This window comes from Vipera berus (genome assembly GCF_964194415.1).
Source record: "Vipera berus genome assembly, chromosome: 1".
NCBI lineage: Eukaryota > Metazoa > Chordata > Lepidosauria > Squamata > Viperidae > Vipera > Vipera berus.
Window position 1 is genome coordinate 302,232,270 of NC_138202.1, and position 23,431 is coordinate 302,255,700.

At 40.2% G+C, this 23,431-nt stretch overlaps 1 protein-coding gene across 2 annotated transcripts in view; it reads right to left on the reverse strand.

Annotated features, from left to right (window-relative positions):
- Positions 1–19,774, reverse strand: part of LOC308678543 (uncharacterized protein) — an 86,162-nt gene extending 66,388 nt beyond the window's left edge. The window contains exons 1-3 of one of the 2 annotated variants that reach the window (XM_081345774.1): positions 19,006–19,774; positions 6,169–6,247; positions 2,601–2,950 (exon numbers count right to left, since the gene is read on the reverse strand). In XM_081345774.1, the coding sequence (XP_081201900.1) occupies positions 2,601–2,950; positions 6,169–6,247; positions 19,006–19,074 (498 nt within the window). In that variant the 5' untranslated portion in view covers positions 19,075–19,774. Of the gene's footprint in view, positions 1–2,459; positions 2,951–6,168; positions 6,248–19,005 lie in introns of both variants that reach the window. The other variant, XM_081345773.1, reaches the window with a different exon arrangement.
- Positions 19,775–23,431: the final 3,657 nt, after the last annotated feature.

Here is a 23,431-nt window from a genome sequence, read left to right on the forward strand (position 1 = left end):
TCATTGAGTTAGACAAGCAAATAATTGGAGGTAGGTAGCTACTTATAGTCAAAAGATGTACTTCTCAACCTCAGCAACTTTAAGATGTCTGCACTTCAACCCCTAGAATTCCCCAGCCAGCATGTTTGTTTCCCAGCCAAAGCTGAGAAACATCGTTCTAAAGCAACAGCTGTGTTTCTCTATTCTGAAAACTCAACATTTTAAATCTCCCGTATCGATAGAACCCTCACAATTGAATTGTCTGAAATCTTACAAAAATGACCAAATCTCACAAGATTTTTATGTTCAGATTGGGTGAAGTTTTGGTATTCAATATCTAAAAAGACCTGATCTTTTAACAAACTGAAGCTCAACTAGGCAATCAATATTGTCTCAAAAGCAACTTTTATAAATTCTTCTACAAACCTTGAACAACCTCCCCATTGATTGATTGATTTAGATGATGTCCGATGGAGTCTTCTGAAGAGTTTATGATTTCATGTTGATTTCTCATTGTAAATTTGAAATAAGAGAAGCTGAGAGGTACACATGGTGCTCTTTCCTTTGTTGAGCCAATTTCTAAGGGAAGAAGGGCAGATGCTACAAAGCTCGATCCTCAGGAAAATAGAATACATGATTCCCTCCCAATAAAGGCATGCGGATAGGTCAAGCTCATAGCCAGAAATACTCTTGTCTCTGCTTATCTCCAGAATATGCTATTTCACTTGCAAATTGCTTATTCTCCAAACACCAAGCATTCATGGCTAAAAAAAAGGCTTGAGAAAGGGGTAAACTGCCACCCTAAGTGTTTCTACTATTACATTCTGCAAAAACATGAAATCACACTGACCCTTTCTGTATTATTTCTCATTATTTTAGTTCTACTTCACTCATTGTGTACTACTGAGTTCAGTTAGTGGGACTTGTTCATCAAAAGGAAAGCACTGAGAGTTCAGCAGGTCCTTCTGCTTTGGCATTCAATGCAATCATTTTGCTTATTGTGAAAACTCTACCTTTTCAAGAACAAACCTCCCGCCATGCCTAATAAGAAGATCCAGCTGGGTTTTGATTTATGTTTGTTTGTTGGGGAGAGAGGGTTGGAGCAGAGAGGACAACTTTGCAGGTACTCATTAAAGGGCCAAATATTTGTTTTTGGTCCTTCTTCATCTACTTGCTCTACAGATCAACACCAACAACTATAATCTCTTAAGAGCCGGTTCAAGTGCTCAGTAGGGCGTCTGATGAATTTCTGGAATTTGTTCCCAGAAATCATATTAAAAAAAATTAATTTTGACAGATGAAACTTTTCTAAATTATCTGTGATAGGCTACAGTATCAAACTCCAATCTTCTGTACGTCTATAGTGGCTGCAGCTGGTTCGCTGTGCTCTCCGCCTGACTGCTGGCACCTTGAGCAATCAAAGCACTTTGCCTACCACACACAGGCACCCCATCTGCCTTGTGCCTGACAATACTTCTGAATGGGTACCATGAAAAGAAGAGGCTGCACACTTGCCAAAGGCCAGACATGACCCTGTTCTTTCTGGGACACAATCACAAAGCCCTCGTTAAAATGCATATGGCTGGCAGCAGGTCCTGGATGTAATTAGGACATTGTCCAAGGACTATTGAAGGGCTGCAAGGGAGACTATTCAATACAGTGTAGATGTACTGGTGCCTTGAAACACAAGCCAAGCCATTTCAGCCCAATTATTAAAAAAGAAAAAAGAAATGAAATGAAAAGATGGGAAGGCAGCCAAATGCAAAGAAATACACATATTGACGCAAATACCCCTCTGCAAAGTACAAGCAGCCTAGCATGACAAGCAAAAGGGGCAGCTGCTTCTTCCAACTCATTACAGCAGGATAATGGCTTCAGTTGGTGACACTTAAGAGGTACAGAACATGAAGTGTTCTAAAAAAGAAAACATCAAAATAAAGAATAGAGTCAGTGGCAGAATAGCACAGGAATCTGCCTTATCCCACATAAAACCACAACGCTCTATTTATTTAAACGGTGGTTTGTTAAACAACCCATACTGGGTGGATTCACATATCATTTTAAGCCAAAACCAAAAGTGAAATCCATTTACCTTGCAATGTTAGACTTTCTAGAAATAAAAGGATTGGGTAGAAATAAAGCCTTTACTCCATTGTTATGTTCTCATTTTTGAACAAGAAATCACTGCTCTTAAACCATTATGATATGCAGTCAAAAGCAGGAAAGTTGTGCCCTGGTTTCTAATGAAAACAGAGGCAGCATGGAAACCGCTCCAATAACAGATAATTCTGAGAACAGAAAGCAGGTACAAGAGATCAAGCTGAATGAAAACATTCAAAATCCAACAGCATAAAAAGCCAAACACTACTAGCCTACCAAGTGGATAAAAAGCTTTGAAAAGTCTTTTTCTATCATATCTTTCCAAGATCTACCATGTATATGAATAAATATAAGTAGCATTTGATGCAACATTGCCTTACTTGCTGCATTTTTTCCAGATCGAGACTGGGTCTCCCGACTTTGTCACCATAGCCCTGTCGGTGTCGTTTACATGGCATGCCTTGCTCAAAGCTGCCTCCAACGCTTGTAAAAATTATAGGCCGGGATGATGTGGTCCGTACCAAGGACTGCAGTATCTTAGGAGGTGAGGCACTGAAGAGCACTGGGCTGGTACTGGCACGCAAACCCTCCACAGCTTCGACCACTGGTCGGAAGGATTTGCCACACAAGGTCTTTACTTCCTCATCACTGGAGGAGGTATTACAGCTGTCACTGCAGCAGCCAAACCTGCTGACCTGAGACCACTTCCGTTTCTCAGCAGCAAATTCACGGGTGATACATTCCAACTCTTCTTCAGAGCTATGGTGGTCCAGCCCAGAAGGAAAATAGGCCCGCACTTTGCAACACTGATTTTCTTGATTTTGCTGTTGATTGGTTGCCAAGGGAGTCAAGGTGCAATTCCGTCTTCTCTCTGAGAAAATATTTAAAACAGTGATAGAGAAGATCTTAACGCAGTCTTACATAGTGATTAAAAAAACAATAGTCCCATTCCCCACTCCTTCTATCAAATAAGTCCTTCAACCCAGACACTGGAAGGAGTTAAGACTGGCAGCAGGCAGGAAAGTTGAGCACTTCTGGAATCATCAGGAAAGTGAATGTTCCTGTATTTAAAAGAACTGGCAGACTCACACGGCGAAGGACACTCTTATTATCTAGGATCCACTAAGACTTAATCAGCTACAACATCTGAAGTCCCTTGAAAGCACCAAGGGTGCTTTTTCAAGAGGCAACTGGATTTTGGCGTTGCAAGAAATCAATGACCCTTTTCTTATAACTGCTGGTGGGATCTCTCTTCAGAGTCTCCTATGTAGTAGTGTCCTTTGGAAGACTGTTCACCTTGGCCTTGTATTCAGGTTGACTGCAGTTGCCTCTTGAAAAAGCACTTTTGGGACAACCATGACCTGGATGACTGAGAATCTCCATAGACAAGTCCCTTGAAAACAGAATTCTGTACAGAGGGAGAACCAAGATTAATTCGTGAGGAGGAGATGGGGACAGTACACATTGAGTATAAATAGAAAAAATCTGGTTGTGTAAAGTCATCTTCACAGTATGAGTGAAATTTAATGAAAAAAGGCTACATTTCTATAGGCTGGAAGAAAGTAAGAGTAGAAGCAGGGTCTATTTTGAGTACTCAAGTAGTAGTTCTGTACAATTCAGAATTCATATTCCACATGTACCTACTAACAAAGTGCTCCAGTACTTTCTGACCAGTCTACGTGTCCATGGCAGACAAAATCTTATATTACTTTAGTATCTTATCAAAAAGGGGGGGAAAAACATCCAATCCATATTAATTTAAGTAAGATGTAGTACCAATATATAATGTGATTAACTTGATTTAGACTTTCACCCAAATTTAATGATTTGGGTGAAACCAACAAATATAACTTGTAGCCCATAGTTAGAACATGGAATAACAGAGTTGGAAGGGACCTTGAAGGTATCTAGGTATCAGAAGGTATCAGAGCCTTGGTGGAGCAGTAGGCTAATGCCTCCTTAAGTAACACCAGCTGCCTGCAATTAGTACAGGTTCGAGTCCCACCAGGCTCAAGGTTGACTCAGCCCTCCATCCTTCCGAGGTATGTAAAATGAGGACCCAGATTGTTGGGGGCAATAAGCTGACTTTGTAATAATGCCGCTGGGGGGGGGGGTGAAAGCCCTAATAAGCAGGCATATACATAGAATGAAGGCTATTGCTAAGCACATTGATTTGTGCTTTAGATTGTAAGCCGCCCTGAGTCTTCGGAGAAGGGCGGGATATAAATGGGATTAAAAAAAAATCTAGTCAAAATTCCTGCTCGAGCAGGAGAGACTATACCATTTCAGACAAATGGCTGTCCAGTCTCTTCTTGAAAGCCTCCAGTGTTGAAGCACCCACATATAAACGCAGCCAATTATAATTTAATCTATATACCATGTTCACACAAACCATGACTTAGCATGATGTGCAAATTCTGTCAACAATTGTATCTCAGGTTGTATCACAAATAGACCTAACCTAACAGAATTTGCTTTTGGTAGAATGAAACAGCAATTTTAGCTAATATCTCCTACAGCTGTCATCACTACCCTCACACGAAGAGGTTCACCAGCAGAAGGATCTCAAAACAAGGCATATAAAAGTGGCCAAATCCTAGCAAAGATCATAGGACCACAGAGTTTTTCAAATTTGGAGCAAGATCCACAGCAGAATTCCCAACCACTCATAAAGCTTACTGGCTATTATTGCTCCCATCATCATCCATCAAGCCAATTTAACTTCATTGTTCCAAAAATAATGTACAGACTGTACTCTATAGTGATGTACAGTCTACACTCTATAGTGATGTAAACTCTACAGTCTGGTGTGGAAGCATCACTGTTTCAGACAGGAAGGCGGTGCAGAGAGTGGTGAGGATGGCAGAAAAGATTATTAGCAGTTCACTCCCTTCTATACAGGACATAGCATTAAGCGTTGCTTGAGCAGGGTCTGCAAGATTGTCTGGGACATTACACATCCTCTTCACAATCTGTTTTCTTTGTCACCTTCTGGGAGGATGCTTTGTGGTATCTGAAGCAGAACATCCAGATTCAGTCACAGTTTTGTTCCATACAGTATTAACCTTGTGAACTCTCAAGCTTCTGCCTTCCGTTATGTATTCAAGATGGACAGTGATTAATATTTATATGTATTTATATATGAGTGTAGGTATATACATGTTGCATATAGCAAGTTTATATGTGTTATGTATGTGTACACATTTGAGAGTAGGCAACAGAATTTCATTTTTAATATGTTCCAGTGTGCCCACAGTAAAAAAAAACAATAAAGATTACCTATAATTATCTATCTATAGAAGAATGGACAACAGATACAAATAAATCTTTTAAGAAAATAAGTTGAGTTTTATGTGTTTCTCCAGGATTTGTAGTAGCATAAAGAGTTCCTGTGAAATTATTCTGCAATCTATATACTACTAAAACTCTTGATTCCTCTAATCTTTAACTGGGCAAAAAGTGTACCATACGGACAAAACTTTTTGTACCAAGATACCTCAAATGGGTTAACTTACCAAATGTATCCAGAACTCATAGTTCCCATGTAATTGAAATTTGGCAAATTTTGTAAGGTATTTTATGACATAAAATGGATCATAAAACAGTGTCACATAATAAAAAATGTCATAAAACATTTCCTGTGTTGATGTTTGACTATATTATACAGTTCAATGTGGGCTACTTTCCAGGCAAATACATCTCTGAAAATATCCTAACTTTTCCAGTGAAGCAGAACATTAGAAATTCTGTCACTGCTTGAAGGCATTGAGGAATCTGGTAAGGAAATATCTCTGAAAGAATGACCCAAGGGATCACGGGTTGTCTAGTTAGCCCATTCATCTTGACCACTGCTCATGCTAGCCAGAGTTAATAAGACTTCAACAAGATCTGGAAGGCATCAAATTTGAGAAGACTGCTGGACAGGAAATTCTTAGTTTCAGGGAAGGTGAAATTACCCATACGGGATGGGATTACATAAATTGTAATAAAAGTTGACAGACCTGCACTAGAAAGCAAATACCTGGAAATTACAATGGAAGTTTAACACTAATATTCTTAGCAGGTTTCCTAAATACTGGAATGCTTTACCTCTGTCAATCTGAGCAAGTTCCTGGTTCTCTCCCTCAGAATCATCACTGTCTTCCTCATCACTTGGTGTGTAGGAAATCTAGGAGCAAATGCATATTTAAAAATCATTCAACATGAAATGTGCAACTGGCAAATTCTAGTCGCCTGTTTAATTTTCATAAGCATTTCTTTATGAATGCATATTCATACCCAAATTAATCTCAATTTTTTTACATTAAAAAAAATCTTAACAGAAATGTTTCTTTCAGCAAGTTCTTTTCAACTTCTCCTTTTCTGCATATCATGCATTTCAAAATTATTTGCTATCCAAGAGGGAGAGAGCCCCACAGCCAGTTTTGGTGAAGAGAGAGATCCAATGGCTTCCAAATCACCTATTATGTAGTTTGAGAGGTCCAGAGTAGACTCACTCTTAAGAAAATCTGCAAATAATGCATTCAATTTGGCATTCTTAACATGAAATCCAACACATGCATCTCCTGCTGCCTCCACAGACATCAATAAAATCTGTACGTAAACAACACAATTCACATTAGGTAAAATTCTGTTTCCTTATCAGAGGTATGCAATTTGACAACTGAAGGACTCTCTTAGCTGCAGTGACACACCTGTGGACTAACCTCCCTAAAGCAGTTCAACTGTAACAAACCTGTTCATCACCAAGCACAAGTATTCTTATTCAATCAGGCATTTTAATTTATGATATATGTTTTTTGTGGGTGGGTGTGTGTGTTATAACGAACTACTCTGATGTTTTTGGTATTGTATTATAACGCAGTTAGTTGAATGTTACCTGGAATCTTAAACTTGTAAAGTATATCTACATGCTGTACGCTACAAGCACACGTACAGATCCAGCCCCCAAATCTGAAAGTTGGGTAATTGGTGTGTCTCAGTGCAGCCTCCCTAACTTTGCAGCTTCCTGACACATGTGATGACTGAGGATGAGTTGTCATCTAATATATCTGGACAACTGCAGCTTGGAGAAAACTGATGGAAAGTATTTTGCCATATTATAAGCATATTTCTTTCAAGAACCTCCAAAGGAAATCTACATTGTTCATCTGTCCCTTTTTCAGTAACAGTGTGCATTGGAGGCTTCCTATCATCTTTGCTATTCCTTGAAATCCAGATTGGAATGTCAAAAAACATAACCTCTTAAAAAAACTCGTTAGCATTATAAACAACTGATCTGTTCTGTCATTTGAAACATCTTAAGAAATTGTTCAATTTGCCCAAGTTTGCTGCTATCTCATTCTGTGCTAAAATACCATTTAAATTAGAAAAATTGAATAGAGAAGTTAAAAGGTTAAAAACCAAGATGATGGGAGGCCTTGGCATAAGTATCATTGCTACCCAATCAGTCACTCCTAGTTTAGTAGGCCCCTCTTGGGGCCCCAGGCCAAGCAGCATAGCCAAGTTCTTAGGCTCTTCCAGAAGGAGTGTGGGGGTGGACTTCACCTACCACAGAAGAATATTCCAGAGGGTGGAAGGAGCCACATCAGAAAAGGCTCTTCTCCTGGACCTCCCAGCTGAAATTCTTTGGATGATGGGATCCAAAGTAGGCTGGAACAAGTAGAGCAGGTTAGACCCATCAGGGTAAGACAGTTACTCAGATACCCTGGATCCATGCCATAAAGGGCTTTAGAGGTAATGACCAACACCCTGAATTGGATCCAGAAGAAAATTGGCAGCCAGAGCAGCCTGCATAACAGAGTGTCACATGTGCCACCCGAGGGGGCTACAGAACTGTCCTCTCTGCTGTATACTGCACCAGTTGTAACTTCTGAATACTCTTCAATATATTTGGAGATGACCAGGGCATGAGTGACTGGGCACAGGGCCTCACAAGCCAGGAAATGGCACAACTGGTGCATAACATGGCTGCTACTTGCTATTTGAGCAGGAGTCACAAGTCTAAGAGAACCCCTAAATTGCTCACTGGGTCTGTCTGGGTAGTGCAACCCCGTCCAGATTTATCCAGATGATAAATTCCCAGATCCAGAAGCCCCTTGAATCCACACCCACTCTGTCTTACCAGGGTTCAGCTTGTTGTCCCCACCCCTTACATCAGGGGTGTCAAACTCAATTTCATTGAGGGCCGCATCAGCACTGTGGTTGCCCTCAAAGGGCCGGGTGGGTGTGGCCTGGGTGGGTGTGGCCTACTGGGTGGGCGTGGCTAGAGTGTGTATGGCCTACTGGTTGGGCGTGGCCAGTTCTACAACATTGGCATCAAGGGTGCCTATGGGGGCCTGGGCAGGAGTGGGACAGATCTGGGGGTCTCTGGCAGAAGGAGGGTCTCTGGGCCAGGGCCATGGCAGTGGGGGCCGTTCCCTCACTGTTTCCAGGATGGCTTCGCGGGCCACATGAAACCACTTCGCGGGCCAGATCCGGCCCCCGGGCCTTGTGTTTGACATGTCTGCCTTACAGCCTCCAGACACTGCAAGAGGGCAGTTACAGCATCATTTGTGATGGAGGGATGGAGATTTAAAGTTGGGTAACATCAGCTTATTGATGATACCTCATCCCATAATGTTGGATGATCTCACCCAGCAGTTTTACTATTTATTTATTTATTTAATTAAATTTATATACCGCTCTATTCCCGTACGACTCAGGGCGGTTTACAGGGAAGATTAAAACAACATACAAAAAATTAAAATCAAATTAAAACAATTAATTAAATCAAGTCCCCGAAATTTAAAACTAAAACCCAATAAAAAATTAAAACCCCTCAGCCTGGGCCAGACAGCTCGAAGAGCCAAGTTTTCACGTCCCGGCGAAATGAGCGAAGGTCGGGGGCAATCCTAAATTCCGTGTGGAGTTGGTTCCATAGGGCCTGCGTGCCCACAGAGAACGCTCTTCCCCTGGGAATAACCCGCCGGCATATACTATACGTGTATGTTAAAAAAAAACAACCACCAATCCCTGCAGCATGCCACAAAGGAGGGGCCATGGGCTGGACCTCTCACTCCCTATCAATACTGATTGGGACAGGACTTGAACAAAGGAACTGAACCAGCATAAAATTGCACCGTCCAGCCCCAGCTCTTAAATATGCCCCAAAAAGCTGCTGAGAGACAAGAAGAGCAAAGATGGATGCAGTACCCCCATCCTGCTCCCACCAGAGATCACCTACAAGTGTGACCAATGCTCTCTCTGTCCCATAGGCAGGCCTGAAACCCGATTGAAAGTGACTGAAAGCAGTGCACTAGCTGTCTCTTGACTGAAGCTTTGTCAAGGTTAGAATATTCCTAACAACCCTCCTGCCACTTCTCCATTTTATGAAACTAATTAGAGCATGCATGTTGTTGCACTAACTATTGGTGGGAGAACCATGAAGGTGTTGATTTGTGGTAATTGGTTTTACCTTGATTGCTACTGTTCATATATTGACACTACTTTAAATGTTATCTGCCCAAATAAATAAATAAATAAAATCTGGAAGTATGCTAAGAGTGAAATGATTAGGTGGTACATACAGTAGGACCCTTTTATTTACATAATCACAATTATCCTCAACAGAAACACTATGAAGTATATTAGCAACAATATTAATATTATCTCCATGTTGCAAAGAATAATTACTACTTCAGGGCTACACAGTTCATCTCTGGCTCACAAAAGCTGCAAATCTTATGCAAGAATTAGCAGTTTTGGGAGCCTGCAGCTTTCCTAGAGGCTTATAATATAAAGAGATAGAGAGGGTTTTTAACTCATTGTGTAATAATCCTGAAGGGAGACAGCTAAAAGAACATAAAAACCACAGATATTTGAAATATTTAATTGAAATTCACATATCATCAAGTATGTTTTTTATGATGCTCAGAAAGTATTTTAATAAGTGCTATTTAGCCCCAGTTCCATATTCTGTTTACATTACAGTTTCTGCTTAGTTTACAGCTTCTAAAAAGGTACATTAATTGTAGAAAACTGTAGAAAGCACATGATGCTGTATACAAAATGTCAATGTTACAAAACACTGACTAGGGGGGCTTTCGCTCAGGTTCGCCTGGTGCGTCAGTTGCGGCCCTATCTGGACCGGGATGCCCTGTGTACGGTCACTCATGCGCTCGTGACCTCTCGTCTTGACTATTGCAATGCTCTCTACATGGGGCTTCCCTTGAAGACCACTCCAAGGCTCCAACTGGTACAGAATGCGGCCGCGAGAGTTGTCTTGGGAGTTTCCCGGTACTCCCATGTTACACCTTTGCTCCGCGAGCTGCATTGGTTACCAGTTGTCTTCCGGGTGAGGTTCAAGGTCTTGGTGATGGTTTTTAAGTCCTTACATGGCATGGGTCCGGAATACCTCGGGGACCACCTGCTGCCGGCGACGACTCCCCTCCGCCCTGTGCGTTCCCACAGAGAGGGCCTCCTCAGGGTGCCTCCGGTCAGAGAATGCCGGCTGGTGGCCCCCAGGGGCTTTGTGGAATCACCTGCCGGTTGAGCTCCGGATGGCACCAGATCTTTGCTCCTTCCGGCGCGGGTTAAAGACCCATTTATTCGAACAAGCTGGCCTGGCCTGATGGGGAGTCAGGGTTTTAATGTTTGTATATTTTGATTGTTTTAATTTGGGCAATAATTTAATCCTTTTTTAACTTTTGTACTTTTGTATTTTTATCCATATGCCCTGTTCACCGCCCTGAGTCCTTCGGGAGAAGGGCGGTATAAAAATTCAATAAACTTAAACTTAACTTAATAAACTTAAACTTGTTAAATGTAATTGTAGAAAGCTGATCTTGTCTGTATCTCCTTTCTTCTCTTCACCAAAGATATTTCATCAGATATTTCAAAGAAAAGTGTCTAAATTTTCTGGATGGGTAGAAATGACACTATCCAGCTTTCTACTTTTAGTTTCGCTTAGTGATGATTCATTTCCGCATTTTGTGGATAATTCATGCATTTATTGCAACTTTGAATCTAACACTTTTTTCTAAAAAAAAACAAATATTGCCATCAGGCCATAATTTATATCTTTAACTTCTCCAAAAAGATTAACATGATATCCCGTTGCCTGGAGGCGGTCCGGGTCTGGATGGGGAGGAACAGGCTTCGGCTCAACCCTGACAAGACTGAGTGGCTGTTCGTGCCGGCATCCCGGGAAATTCAGATTACTCCATCTCTTGCTATGGGGGGTGAGCTATTGCCCCCCGTAGATAGGGCGCACAACTTGGGGGTCCTCCTAGACTCACAGCTCTCTTTAGAAGATCATATTGGAGCTGTGACTAGGGGGGCCTTTGCCCAGGTTCGCCTGGTGCACCAGTTGCGGCCCTATCTGGACCGGGATGCCTTGCGTACAGTACAGTCACTCATGCGCTCGTGACCTCTCGTTTGGACTACTTTAATGCTCTCTACATGGGGCTGCCCTTGAAGACCACTCGGAGGCTCCAACTGGTGCAGAATGCAGCCGCGCGAGTTGTGTTGGGAGTCTCCCGATACTCCCATGTTACACCTTTGCTCCGCGAGCTGCATGGGCTGCCGGTTGCCCTCCGGGTGAGATTCAAGGTGTTGGTAATGACCTACAAAGCCCTACATGGCATGGGTCCGGATTAACTACGGCAGCACCTGCGGCCGGCGTCAACTTCCCTCCGTCCAGTGCGCTCCCACAGAGAGGGCCTCCTCAGGGTGCCTCCGATCAGAGAATGTCGACTGGTGGCCCCCAGGGGGAGGGTGTTCTCTGTGGGCGCGCCAGACCTGTGGAACCGCTTGCCGGTTGAGCTCCGGATGGCCCCCGACCTTCACTCCTTCTGGCGGGATCTAAAAACTTACTTATTTGAGCAATCCGGCCTGGTTTGATGGGGTTGGGGTTGGGTTTTTAACATGGTTTTAATTATTGTATATATCGGGCATAATTATTTAATTGTTTTTTAAGTTTTGTATTTTGTTTTTTAATATTTATTGCCCTGTACACCGCCCTGAGTCCTTCGGGAGAAGGGCGGTATAAAAATTTTATAAATATAAATATAATATAAATATCTTTTATATACTAAAATTCTCCAGATAACTTGGATTTTCATACAGATAATTTTTTAAATGTAATACACCTACAACTTCATCGCTTTGTGTTGTTCTCACTAGAGAAAGAATGAACTATGTGACATCTCAAAGAGTATCTAGGGGTTAAGAATCCATTATATCCTCAATTCTATGATGTTAAAGTAAGGTGGTTTTCTGTTGTCATACTCTCCTCGTTGGCAGAGAAGATGCAGTCTCACTCCAACTCATTAAACGATATAAGCAGAAAAGGAGCAGATATTCCTCCAAAGATAAAACCAGTAGCAACAAGAGATTAGGATATTTCATTTGAATAGACTTGAGTTGTCTCATGGGCTTCACCAAATACTAGTTCCCCAAATCTTCCAAAAAGCTGCAACAGTTAAAATAGGCATACCACAGAAGGAATTGGCAAAGATACTACATTTCTCACACTGAGTGACTCAATAGAGCTATTTCATCAAAACTATTTCTTTTTCTCAGGAAACCACCTCTATGACACGCCTCTCCCTAAACATTTTCAATGTTTTCTGTAACTTTTAAAAATTAGTGGCCACTCCAGCAACCCCAATGAGCTAAGACAGAAACATTTCCAAGCATGGTATCTTAAGAGACCAGAAATATTTTTTAAAACTTACAACTTTAAATAAGGAGTATGCAGATAATTCTTTATACAGTAGCTGTGTCTTCAAACCCAACAATTGAGGAATAGACTCTAGCAGTCCTTCTCATTCCTTCAAGCATTTTTTGCTCCCACTCCAAGACAGCAAATGCTTACTTACATTTCCTTGAATGCAATAGTCATTTTTGCCATCCAAGCATGAGATAATGAAACCAGAAGAGAAGTCAAAATGTTTAAGGCACTTTTACCATTGATTCTTTCTCCCAAATTTGGAAGCAGAACCGCAAGAAAACTGCCGCTCTTATTAACAGTGAAACCTATGAATAAGGAATTGGTTTCTTTTTGATTTAGCATGATGTGCAAACAATTGCCCCATTACATTAATGTAACCACTGTTAAGGATATGAACATGTAAGATGTGCCAGATTAGACCAGAATCTTATCTATTCCAGCATCCTGGTTCCACTATGGAAGTCTCTGGAAAGCCCATAAACAAACTATGTAGAGAACTGAGCACTTTCACGCATATACCCCAAATGAAATTGCCTTTTTGTTTGAACCATAATAAATAATTTGGGGTGAGCAGCAAACTTGAACACTGCAATGCTGACTCTTAATTATAAATAATTTGTACAAAAAATCCTTGTAAAATCCCATGATGTGCCTCTCTCCTTGGAAGAATGTTTTATTTATTATATCTTTAATTACAAATTATATGCAACTCCATAATTTACAGAAAATCTTGATTTGGGAACCTAGACCTTCACATAGTACTGTAGCCCATAATTAACAGAACAATGGCTTACTGAATAAATCCAAGATCTTGTGTTTGCACAATACTCTAACCACCAAATAGCCAATCACATTTAGCCTTCCATATTATTTGTCAGTCCTGATAGACAAAAATAATCGAATAATCATACAGTCCATCTTTCCTGCAGCCTGGAGAAAGCTACAAACAACATTAGCAGCTATCAGTTTCATCCATACTGAAACCATGGTATTTATGCAATGAAGATATTACTTATTTATACCTCTTTTTAAAATAGTACAATGAAACAGAGAATAGTTACATGGAACATATACCTTGAAAAAAAATCAGATTACTTGTGATGTTGATAGAATATGGCCTTGAAAATCTGGTTTTGTTGTCAACCCTGGGGCCCTGGATGTATGGCTTAGCCTATATCTAGACTGTGTTAATTATTGTTATTGGTTGGGTTTTCTTGGCTGCTATATTATTTATAATTTTGTTATGTGGTATTTATCTTGTTTTTAAATATTTTTAGCTGACAATAGTCATGCATTTGAGATGGGTGGCCCTACAAATTGAAATGAATTGAATTAAAGAATAAGGATGGCTAATTTCAAAATCTATTTCCACAAAGTTCAAGAACTGAAGATGTAGCTCATAGCCAGGTGTCTCTGGGACAGATGACTGGGAGGCAATTATTAAAGCTTGTATAATAACTTTGTCACACAAATGGCATGACTTATGTACTTGCAATTGCACAGTGGTGTTATTTTTTAATAATCTTATTAAAAGTTTTAATTACAATAGTAAAAAATAATACAAACTAAAAAGAAAAAAGAATAAAAGTTGGAAGAAATAATAAATGGTGTTATTTCTGTAATGATAACACTGCGCACATGTCTTTTTGGTGTCGCTGAGGTTTGCTGAGGATGCCACTGATTCATATTCAGATTTTCTGCATATATTCACACATTGTATATATTTTCTACATACACCCCCCCAACCCACCCCATAATTTACAACAGCGTGATAGGACTGGATTAAATAGCATGGGAGCGAAGATGCTAATTATAAATTAGAGAGCATTAAAAATAAACTTCAGTAATATTAATATGCCTGCAAAACATATTTATCTCACAATCAACATAAAGAATACTTTATACCAGGAACAGAATGTATTTCTGAGTTTACAGATCCTTTCCTCTAGCTGCAATTATCAATAGCATTAGTTCATTCTGCTGAATAAACATTTGGGCTAAGCAAGTTCTCTCTTAATGATGTTCAATAATTTTCAATATTCTGCAAGCTAAGTAATTGGTAACATCTCCACTTCCCTAATATTTCACTGCCTTCTACAGATAGAACCTATAGATATAAACCTCAACACAGCTTCTAGGCACTAATAGGCTAGCCACTGCAAAAGTCTTTGTAACAGAAGAATACAACTCATATTTTTTTTCTGGCATAGCAAGCTGAAGGAGGATATGTGGCAACTTAAAAATTGATAGGTCAACCTATACACGTTTTCATTCAGAGAGCGATTTCATTCTTACCCTTTTCAGAGAATCAATAACCTGGTTTACCTACAGAATTTATGATGTGGTGTATCGGTTCACATAGCAATAGTCTCCATGGGAGTAATATATTGGTTGGGGTTTGTTCATTCTATAGTGACATTATATCATCATGTCACGAAAGCACCATTCTAATAAAAAGTGGATAGTAGATTTCAAATAAAAAACCTGATCAACACAGGGTAACAGACTCACTCTTTCACCTTTATGATCTTGTTAAAACATCAAGACTATTAGTTTCAATAAAAAAAGACTATTAGTTATCATGACTTCAATTAATAACCATCAATGGCCTAAGTCAGGGGTAGGCAACCTTGGCTCTTTTATGACTCGTGGACTTCAACTCCTGCTGGCTCAGGAATTCTGGGAGTTGAAGTCCACAATCATAAAAGAGCCAAGTTTGCCTACCCCTGGCCTAAGTCCAATTAGTAAAGCTGAATGTCAGACTATTATCTGGGGTAGCCTTTGCAATACGATTTTCTTCCAGATATGTAGACTTCAACTCCCGGAATTCTCAAAAATGTTCATGCTGGTTGAAGAATACAGAGAACTGATGTCCACCCTCCTGGAGAATGCCATGTTGACAAAGACTAATCTTCAGGAAGATAACCTACTTCTTTAAAATTGTATTTCAGAAAAGGTCATCTTTCAAGTAATATGAGGTAAAAATATCCATGGAAACTATTTCTTGTTTTTAAAAAGATGACTATGACATGTTTGACATTTGAAATATGCTGTGCCTGACAAATACAGTAATATTAAAGAAAGCCAAACATTTCTTCCAATAGAAGTCAAGAGCAAGGAAATCTTTTCCTGACAGGAATTTCTTTCCTAAATGGGGGGGGGGAGAAGGGGGAAGGTAGGATGTGAAGAGTGAGGGAAACAGAAAAAGATATGGCCTCCCAGAGAGATAAAGAAGGGAATCCAAGAGATCAAGACTTTCGTCAGTTGAATGAAAAAAATTACCTGGAATTCAACTAAAAGATCAAGAAACTCAGGCAAAACAAAAAACCTTAATATTCTGTTCCTACAATCAGTTCCAATTATCTTAAACTCAGCAAATGAACCAGAATGAAGTCTGCAGAAGTAGTCACTGCACAGGAAAGATTACTCAACCAATTGAGAATTGGAGAGATGGGAAAACACTCTGCTATTAATAATGGGAAAGGTCACAGCTTATAGCAAAAGCAGTCCAAAACCTTTGTTGACTGAGCCAGAGCAACCAAGAGCAGAACCTCCCATCGGTATGCACAATACTTGATATTAGCTAAGTTATTTTGACTCATAAGGCTGGCTACTTACAAGTGCCTTCTTCTTCCTTCACCAGGAGCCAACATAGAACAATAACAATCTGTCACCATTTTGACATACAAAATCAAATGCATGAGACAGTTGCCTCATTCTGCTTAATCACAGAGTAAGTGACCAAAGCCACCTAAAGTATGCTTGGATGTATCATCTTCCAGGCTTATATCACATCTAGGCTCCTCAGAGGTTCTCAGAAACAACTTTTTCAAGACAAGAAATAGCTGTTCAACTAGCAACAGACAATTATTCTGTTGTCACATGGCCAATGCAGGGTTGACTTTAAATTCCTTTCTTGTTTGTTCATTCTTACAATGGTTGATTGGCTATTACTTGTTGAAGTTCACAATATAAAGAAATACTGTTCCATGCCCATCAGACTCAAGAGCTGAAGCAACAGATTGGCCTTCTGCCCTATTTGCCCTGCCAAGTCAGACAGGAGCTCATATATCTTGGCACACGTCCCCTAGTATTCAGGATATGTTGCCTTGAGGAAATTAAGGGAGTGACAGTTCCATATGGGGGTCAAGCATGTTTTATAACAAACATTTAATATTTACAGAGCAATTTACAAAGGTTTCCTTCTTCAAGTTAACCTCTACTTCATGGATACTTCCATGTAGTTGTATTGGCAATAACATAGCCATGGTTTGTCACTGCCTTCTTCTGGAATGTTGCAGGGTTCTACCATCCAAATACTAACCAGGCCCAAATCTGCTTAGCTTTTCAAGAATTCAATTGTTGGCTTTTAGAAAATGAGTTACAGTACAATATATTTCAATCCAGGGGGAGGGTGGGACATACATCTAGGGACACAAAAACAAAATCCAGGTTTTGCTGTAAATAGCCTCCTACCCCAATAATTCTTGGTCTCATTGGAGGCAAAAGAGTAAGCCATCCCCCATAAGAGCTATGACTGACTCAAAGATATTGCCTTACTTTAAGATCTTGTGTTATAAAAATCGAGAATAAACAAACACAGTCCTCTAGCCTTTCTGTCTAAATCGGTGACAATTATGCCAATAAGCTAGTGCTAGAGATCCCCAATAATGTATGTGGAACCTTTTGAGATCACCATCCATGTCTCCGTGGCTTTGACCCATCCAAACAGAAGAATGTTTTCTACACAAAACTTTCATAATCATAATCTCAAGCCATTTATCAATGAATTCAATATACAGCAAAAATTGAAGCAAGAAAATATGTACAGTATACAGCCAATATGAAGGAGTGAAATTATTACACAGCTGGATATGCAAGAGCACTTGAAAGCAAGAAGCCATTTTGCTCATTCAAATGCATGTCTAAGCACGTATCTGTATCAAGTGGGCACCATCATTATTTCTGATTGCTGTTTTTTATATTGCAAAATTTGACATACCTATTTTTCAGAGGCTCCAAAAACCCAGTAGTGCCAGCTGCAAAATACAGTCAGTGGTCAACTGGATATATTTCAGTAACTTGAACCACTTGAAAATGAAAGGGCGGTGGAGAGAAAAGTTGCAAAAACCAAGACCTTAAAATATTAGATGTCTTCTTTGTGCATGGGACTCTCCTCCTCTTCTTCAATAGGTTTTTAATTTAAAAAGAATCTATGGCAGGTCTACAAAAAGTTAGTTCTTTGAAGCACAACATGCTTTAAAACCAAATCTTGACATACTGCAGATATGTAATACGTTGCAAACCCATTCTAGATTTACAGTTCAAAGAGGCTTCTCAATAACAGAATCTTAAATAGGTCAATTGTTACTTTTTTCTCATATATAAATAGTATACAGATAATAATCATGGTCCTAAGCTCTAATGATATCAGGAAGAGCTTCGCTAAGCAGTTTGGATATGCATTTGATCCTATTTAACTTTTATATTTCATTACAGGGGTGAAGGAGGTAGAAAAGGGGGATTCAGACTGCAGAAGAGGAAAAAAGTGCATTGCCTTTGCTTTAAAAGCTATAAAGGATAAAATGTAAAAAGCTAGATTCAGATCCAGTTCCACTTTATATGCAAAAGCAAACATTCAATAATAAGAAAAGGGCCCACAGCCTGCAGTCGATCTACAATGCTGGGCTGATTTCATGAGTCCAACTCTTAGGTGAGGCTTAGGTGAGATATACAATTCAACCCTTAGTACAGTTTTTAGACAGAAGCTAGTCTTAGCGTTCAGGATGATGCTTCTCAGTACTTGGAACACGTTAGTTTTGCAGAACACAGATCAATTTTCAACAGCGTCTAGTACAGTACAAGGATCTTTCCCAACAATATGAATATCCCTGGGAAACAGGTATCTCGACCTTTAAAAAAAGGGGGGGAGGGAGTTTACAACCATGATATAAGTCTTTGGATTCTAGTTAGGCCTTTTATCACAACAGTATCTACCGATCTCGAGGACAGGTTGAATTCAAAGGAACAGACCTGATTTCTTCGCCTGCAGACCTGCTCTCCCTTCTTGAGATCTCCCAGGGGGCGGGGGTGCCAAGGGGAAATCGCACCCCGATTGTACATGATGCCTGCTGGCTTCTTAGCTAATGCTAAGTTCCACTAGGAGAGGCACTTTCTTGGAGATTTTTACGTGTGTATTTTCTTCTTCTTACCTTCAACTGGAAGGGCTGAATCTCATTCAAACTTTGATTCCTGAGCTTCTTCGTAAGGATCTTGAGCATGGTACAAATCCAAGGAGCCAGGAAAGAGTTAAGGACGTGCTCGCATCTAAAGGGCGTGCAGTCGCACTGAGCAACTGCAGGTACACCCAACTTGTAGCTCGAGTGGCATACGATCTACCGAGAAATACGATCTTTTTGCACCCCTATAACATCCCGGATCTGGTTGCTAACGTACAACTTCCTCCCCCCCCTCCCCGTCTGCTCCGTTGAAACAACTTAAGACGGTGTTTCTGTTTTTAGAGGGCGAATGTCTCGTTTCTCCAAGCTGCAGCAGAGGACGCCAATGCCGAAACCCCGAGACCAGCTAGCAGGGCTTCTATTCCAAGGGGCAGGAAGACATTAGATGCTGAAAGAGTGAAACAGGAGATGAGAAAGCTTTCAAAACTAAGGCCCGGAACTCTGCTCATGCTCATGATCTAATAGGTCTGCTCTCTTCCTTTCCTGCACATTGCCGGTCACTCTCGCGCTCTCTTCCTCCAATTTCCTTTCCTTTTCCTTTTACCACGCTCTCCTCGCGCGCGCACGGCCGCCTCTCTCTCTCTCTCTCTGTCTCCCTCTCTCTCTCTCTCTCTCTCTCTCTGCCCTCGGCGTTCTTGCTATATGAAACTTGTAACGAACAGGACCCGAAGACCGGGCGCCGCCGATTGGACAGCCAAGGCGGACTATGTCAATTTCAGGGGGCCGGGTTTCCATTTAAAGGGAAACCAAAAGAAGAGCCGAGCAGGTATCGCCGTTTCCTCTCTTTTTCCCCCCACAAGTAGGTTGCTGGCGATCTGGAGGCGAAAACCCAGGTTGTCCTGCATCTCCTCCGCTTTGAAAGCGTCCTCCCCCCCCCCGCCCCTCTCTTGGAAGTTAAGAGGTTGGCAGCGCAAGAACCAACCAGCGATGCAAAATTGAACCCTTAACAAGGTTTCCTCCTTTCCTTCTGTACAGTCTCGGGTTTCTCCCTTACGGGTATCGCTCTGTACAAATGTGGTGCATTTTTTAGCACTTTTTTTAAAAAAAAAAAGACTTTAATCGCCACCCTCTTTGCTTTATATCCTCCAATTGAGGACTGAAACCCCTTCACTTCTCACTACTCCATTGTATTAATTTATAATAATATTGGGATATTTAAAAAGGGAAGGATGTTATCATATTCTAGAAAGAAGAGAATTTATAGCTATATGCATTTTAAAATAAATTATTATTATTATTATTATTATTATTATTATTATTATTATTATTATTATTATTATTATTATTATTATTATTATTATTATTATTATTATTATTATTATTATTATTATTCTGGCTGCACAAAACCAAGCCTTAAGGACAAATGCATACAAAGTCAAAATTGAGAAGACAGCAACAGACAGTAAGTGCTGCCTATGCAAAGAAGCTGAAGAAACAGTGGACCACCTGGTAAGCTGCTTCAAGAAGTTCGCACAGACTGACTACAAGCAGCAGCATGACAAAGTAGCAACAATGGTGCATTGGAAGATCTGCAAGAAATATCATTTGCCTGTAAGCAAGAACTGGTGGGATCATAAAATAGAGAAAGTCATAGAAAATGATAAAGTTAAACTGCTCTGGGACTTCAGAATTCAAACAGACAAGCATCTGCAACATAACACCCTGGACTTAACAATTGTCGATAAGAAAGACAAAAAAGTCTGGATAGTGGACATGGCAGTGCCTGAAGACAGCAGAATAGACGAGAAGGAACTGGAGAAGATAACAAAATACAAAGACCTACAAATAGAAATAGAAAGACTGTGACAAAGGCAAGCAAGGGTAGTACCAATAGTAATAGGCGCTTTGGGTGCAATCCCAAAACAACTGGAGCACCACTTGAACACCATTGGCATTGACAAATTCACCAATAGTCAATTGCAAAAGGCGGCCTTACTAGGAACTGCTTCCATCCTGCAACGATATCTGTAATATCATCAAACATCCACATCTGCCTATCCCAGGTCCTTTGTAAGGACTCGATAGGTAGACAAAAATGTCAAATCCAGTCTGAACGTCTGGCTGACTGTGTGATGATCAATAATGATGATGATGGAAGAGACCTTCAAGATCATCTAGTACAACCCCTTGCTCAGGCAGAAAACCTATACCATTTCAGACAAATGGCTGTCCAGTCTCTTCTTAAAAACTTCCAGTGTTGGAACATTCACAATTTCTGGAGGCAGATTGTTCCACTGATTAATTGTTCTAACTGTCAGGAAATTTCTCCTTAGTTCTAGGTTGCTTTTCTCTTTGATTAGTTTCTTGTCCTGCCTTCAGGTGCTTTGGAGAATAAATTGACTCCCTCTTCTTTCTGGCAGCCCCTGAGATATTGGAATACTGCTATCATATCACCCTTCGTCCTTCTCTTCATTAAACTAGACATACCCAATTCCAGCAACCGTTCCTTATATGTTTTTGTTGGACTATAATTCTCAGAAATCATAGTTATTATTATGGTTCAGCTCACAATCATCCAGATATTCTGATTGGATTTGGCATTTTATCTGCCTAATGAATCCTACCAAAAGAGTAGGCAGATGTGGATTTCTGATGGTAGATTTCTAATGGTATTAAACATATTCAGAGGCTGTAAGCTGTTCAGAGTAAAGCTGCCTTTTGCAATTGACTGATGGTGAATTTGTCAATGTCGATCAAGTTCCACTGGTGCTCCAATTGTTTTGGGATTGTGCTCAAAGCTCCTATTACTATTGGTATCACCTTTGTCTTCTTTTGCCACAGTTGTTCTATTTCTATTTGTATTTTGTTATCTTCTCCAGTTCTTCCTCTTTTATTCTGCTGTCTCCAAGTACTGTCATGTCCACTATCCAGACTTCTTTTTTTTTGTTCTTATCAACATTTGTTAAGTCTGGGTGTCATGTGGCAGGTGCCTGTATGTTTGAATTTTAAAGTTCCAGAGTACTTCATCTTCTTCATTGTCAAATTATTTTCTGTATTTTATGATCCCACCAGTTTACCAGTTCTTGCTTGCAGACAAATGGTATTTCTTGAAGATTTTCCAATGCTCCGTTGATGACACTTTGTCATGCCAATTGTTTGTAACCGGTGTGCGATCTTCTTGCAACAGCTAACTAATCCACTTCTTCCGTTTCTTTTCAAACAGCTGAAACTTGCTGTTTGTTGCTGTTTTCGCAATTACGGCATTGTATGCATTTGTTCTTGGTGGCTTGGTGTTGTGCAGCCAGAATTAGTCTCTGTATCTCTTTCTTCAACTGTCCTGCTTTTAGCCATTGCCATGTCTTGTTATTGTCTGTTTTGCATACTATTTATATGTAATGGCCATGCAATACTTTGTCTTCCCATGTCTCTTTTCAGTTCTTCATTTGGTCTTCCTTGTAGGCCAGTTTGATCTCTCCAGTACTCAGTAAATTGTCCTGATATACTAGCTTCAGTGCCTCTTCTTCACTGTCCTTCAGATCTAGTTCCAGTGCCTTTTTTTCTTCTTCAACCATCTGATGTATTTGCAACTTTCCACACACACTGATTTTTCTTGGTAAGTAGAGTCTGTCAATGTTGCTATGAGGATGAAGGGTGTGATTGTCATTATTTTCCTGGTCTTCCTATCCAGGCATTTTAGTTCTGCTTGAGTCCAGTCTACTATTCCAGCTGTGTATCTAATGATTGGAATTGCCCAGATGTTAATTGCCTTGATGGTATTTTGTTCACTATGTTTGGACTTTAAGATCTTCACTCTCTTTTCACTTCTAACCTTTTTCTTGGCTTCAGGGTGCTTGATGTTGTCAGCTTGAAGGATGCCCAGATATCTGTAGTAGTCATCTTCATCCAGACTTTTGATGTTATTTCCACAAGGAATCTTGATTCCTTCAGTTTTCATTACTTTTCCCTGTTGAGTGTGGCACATTTGTCCAGTCCAAATGCCATTGTAATATTTTGGCTGTATATAGACAGTATTGAGCAGCAACTGTATTTCAGATAATAGTGTTTTGCCACACACAGTTGTTTTCAACTAGAAGTTGTGGGACTGCATCAGCTATCACGCTTTCACTTTTAAAAAGAAAAGTAATATGGAGAAAAGGAAGGAATTGTGCTTTTCCTACATACAATACCCTGATAAGTTGATTGTGTGCCATCAAATTTTATTGATTCCTAGTCACTATATACATTTTTCTTCCATGATTCTTAACTTGATCCTTCCAGCTGTGCATCCATTGCCACTGTACTTCAGACCATTCACTTTACTGCTAGCTATCCTAATCTTTTCTTTTCTGCTACCTTTTCCAACATTAGAGCTTTCCCTAAAGAGCTAGGTCTTTGCATAATGTGTCCAAAGTAGAATGGTTTGAGCCTGATATTTGTGCCTCCACAACCCTGGATTGAT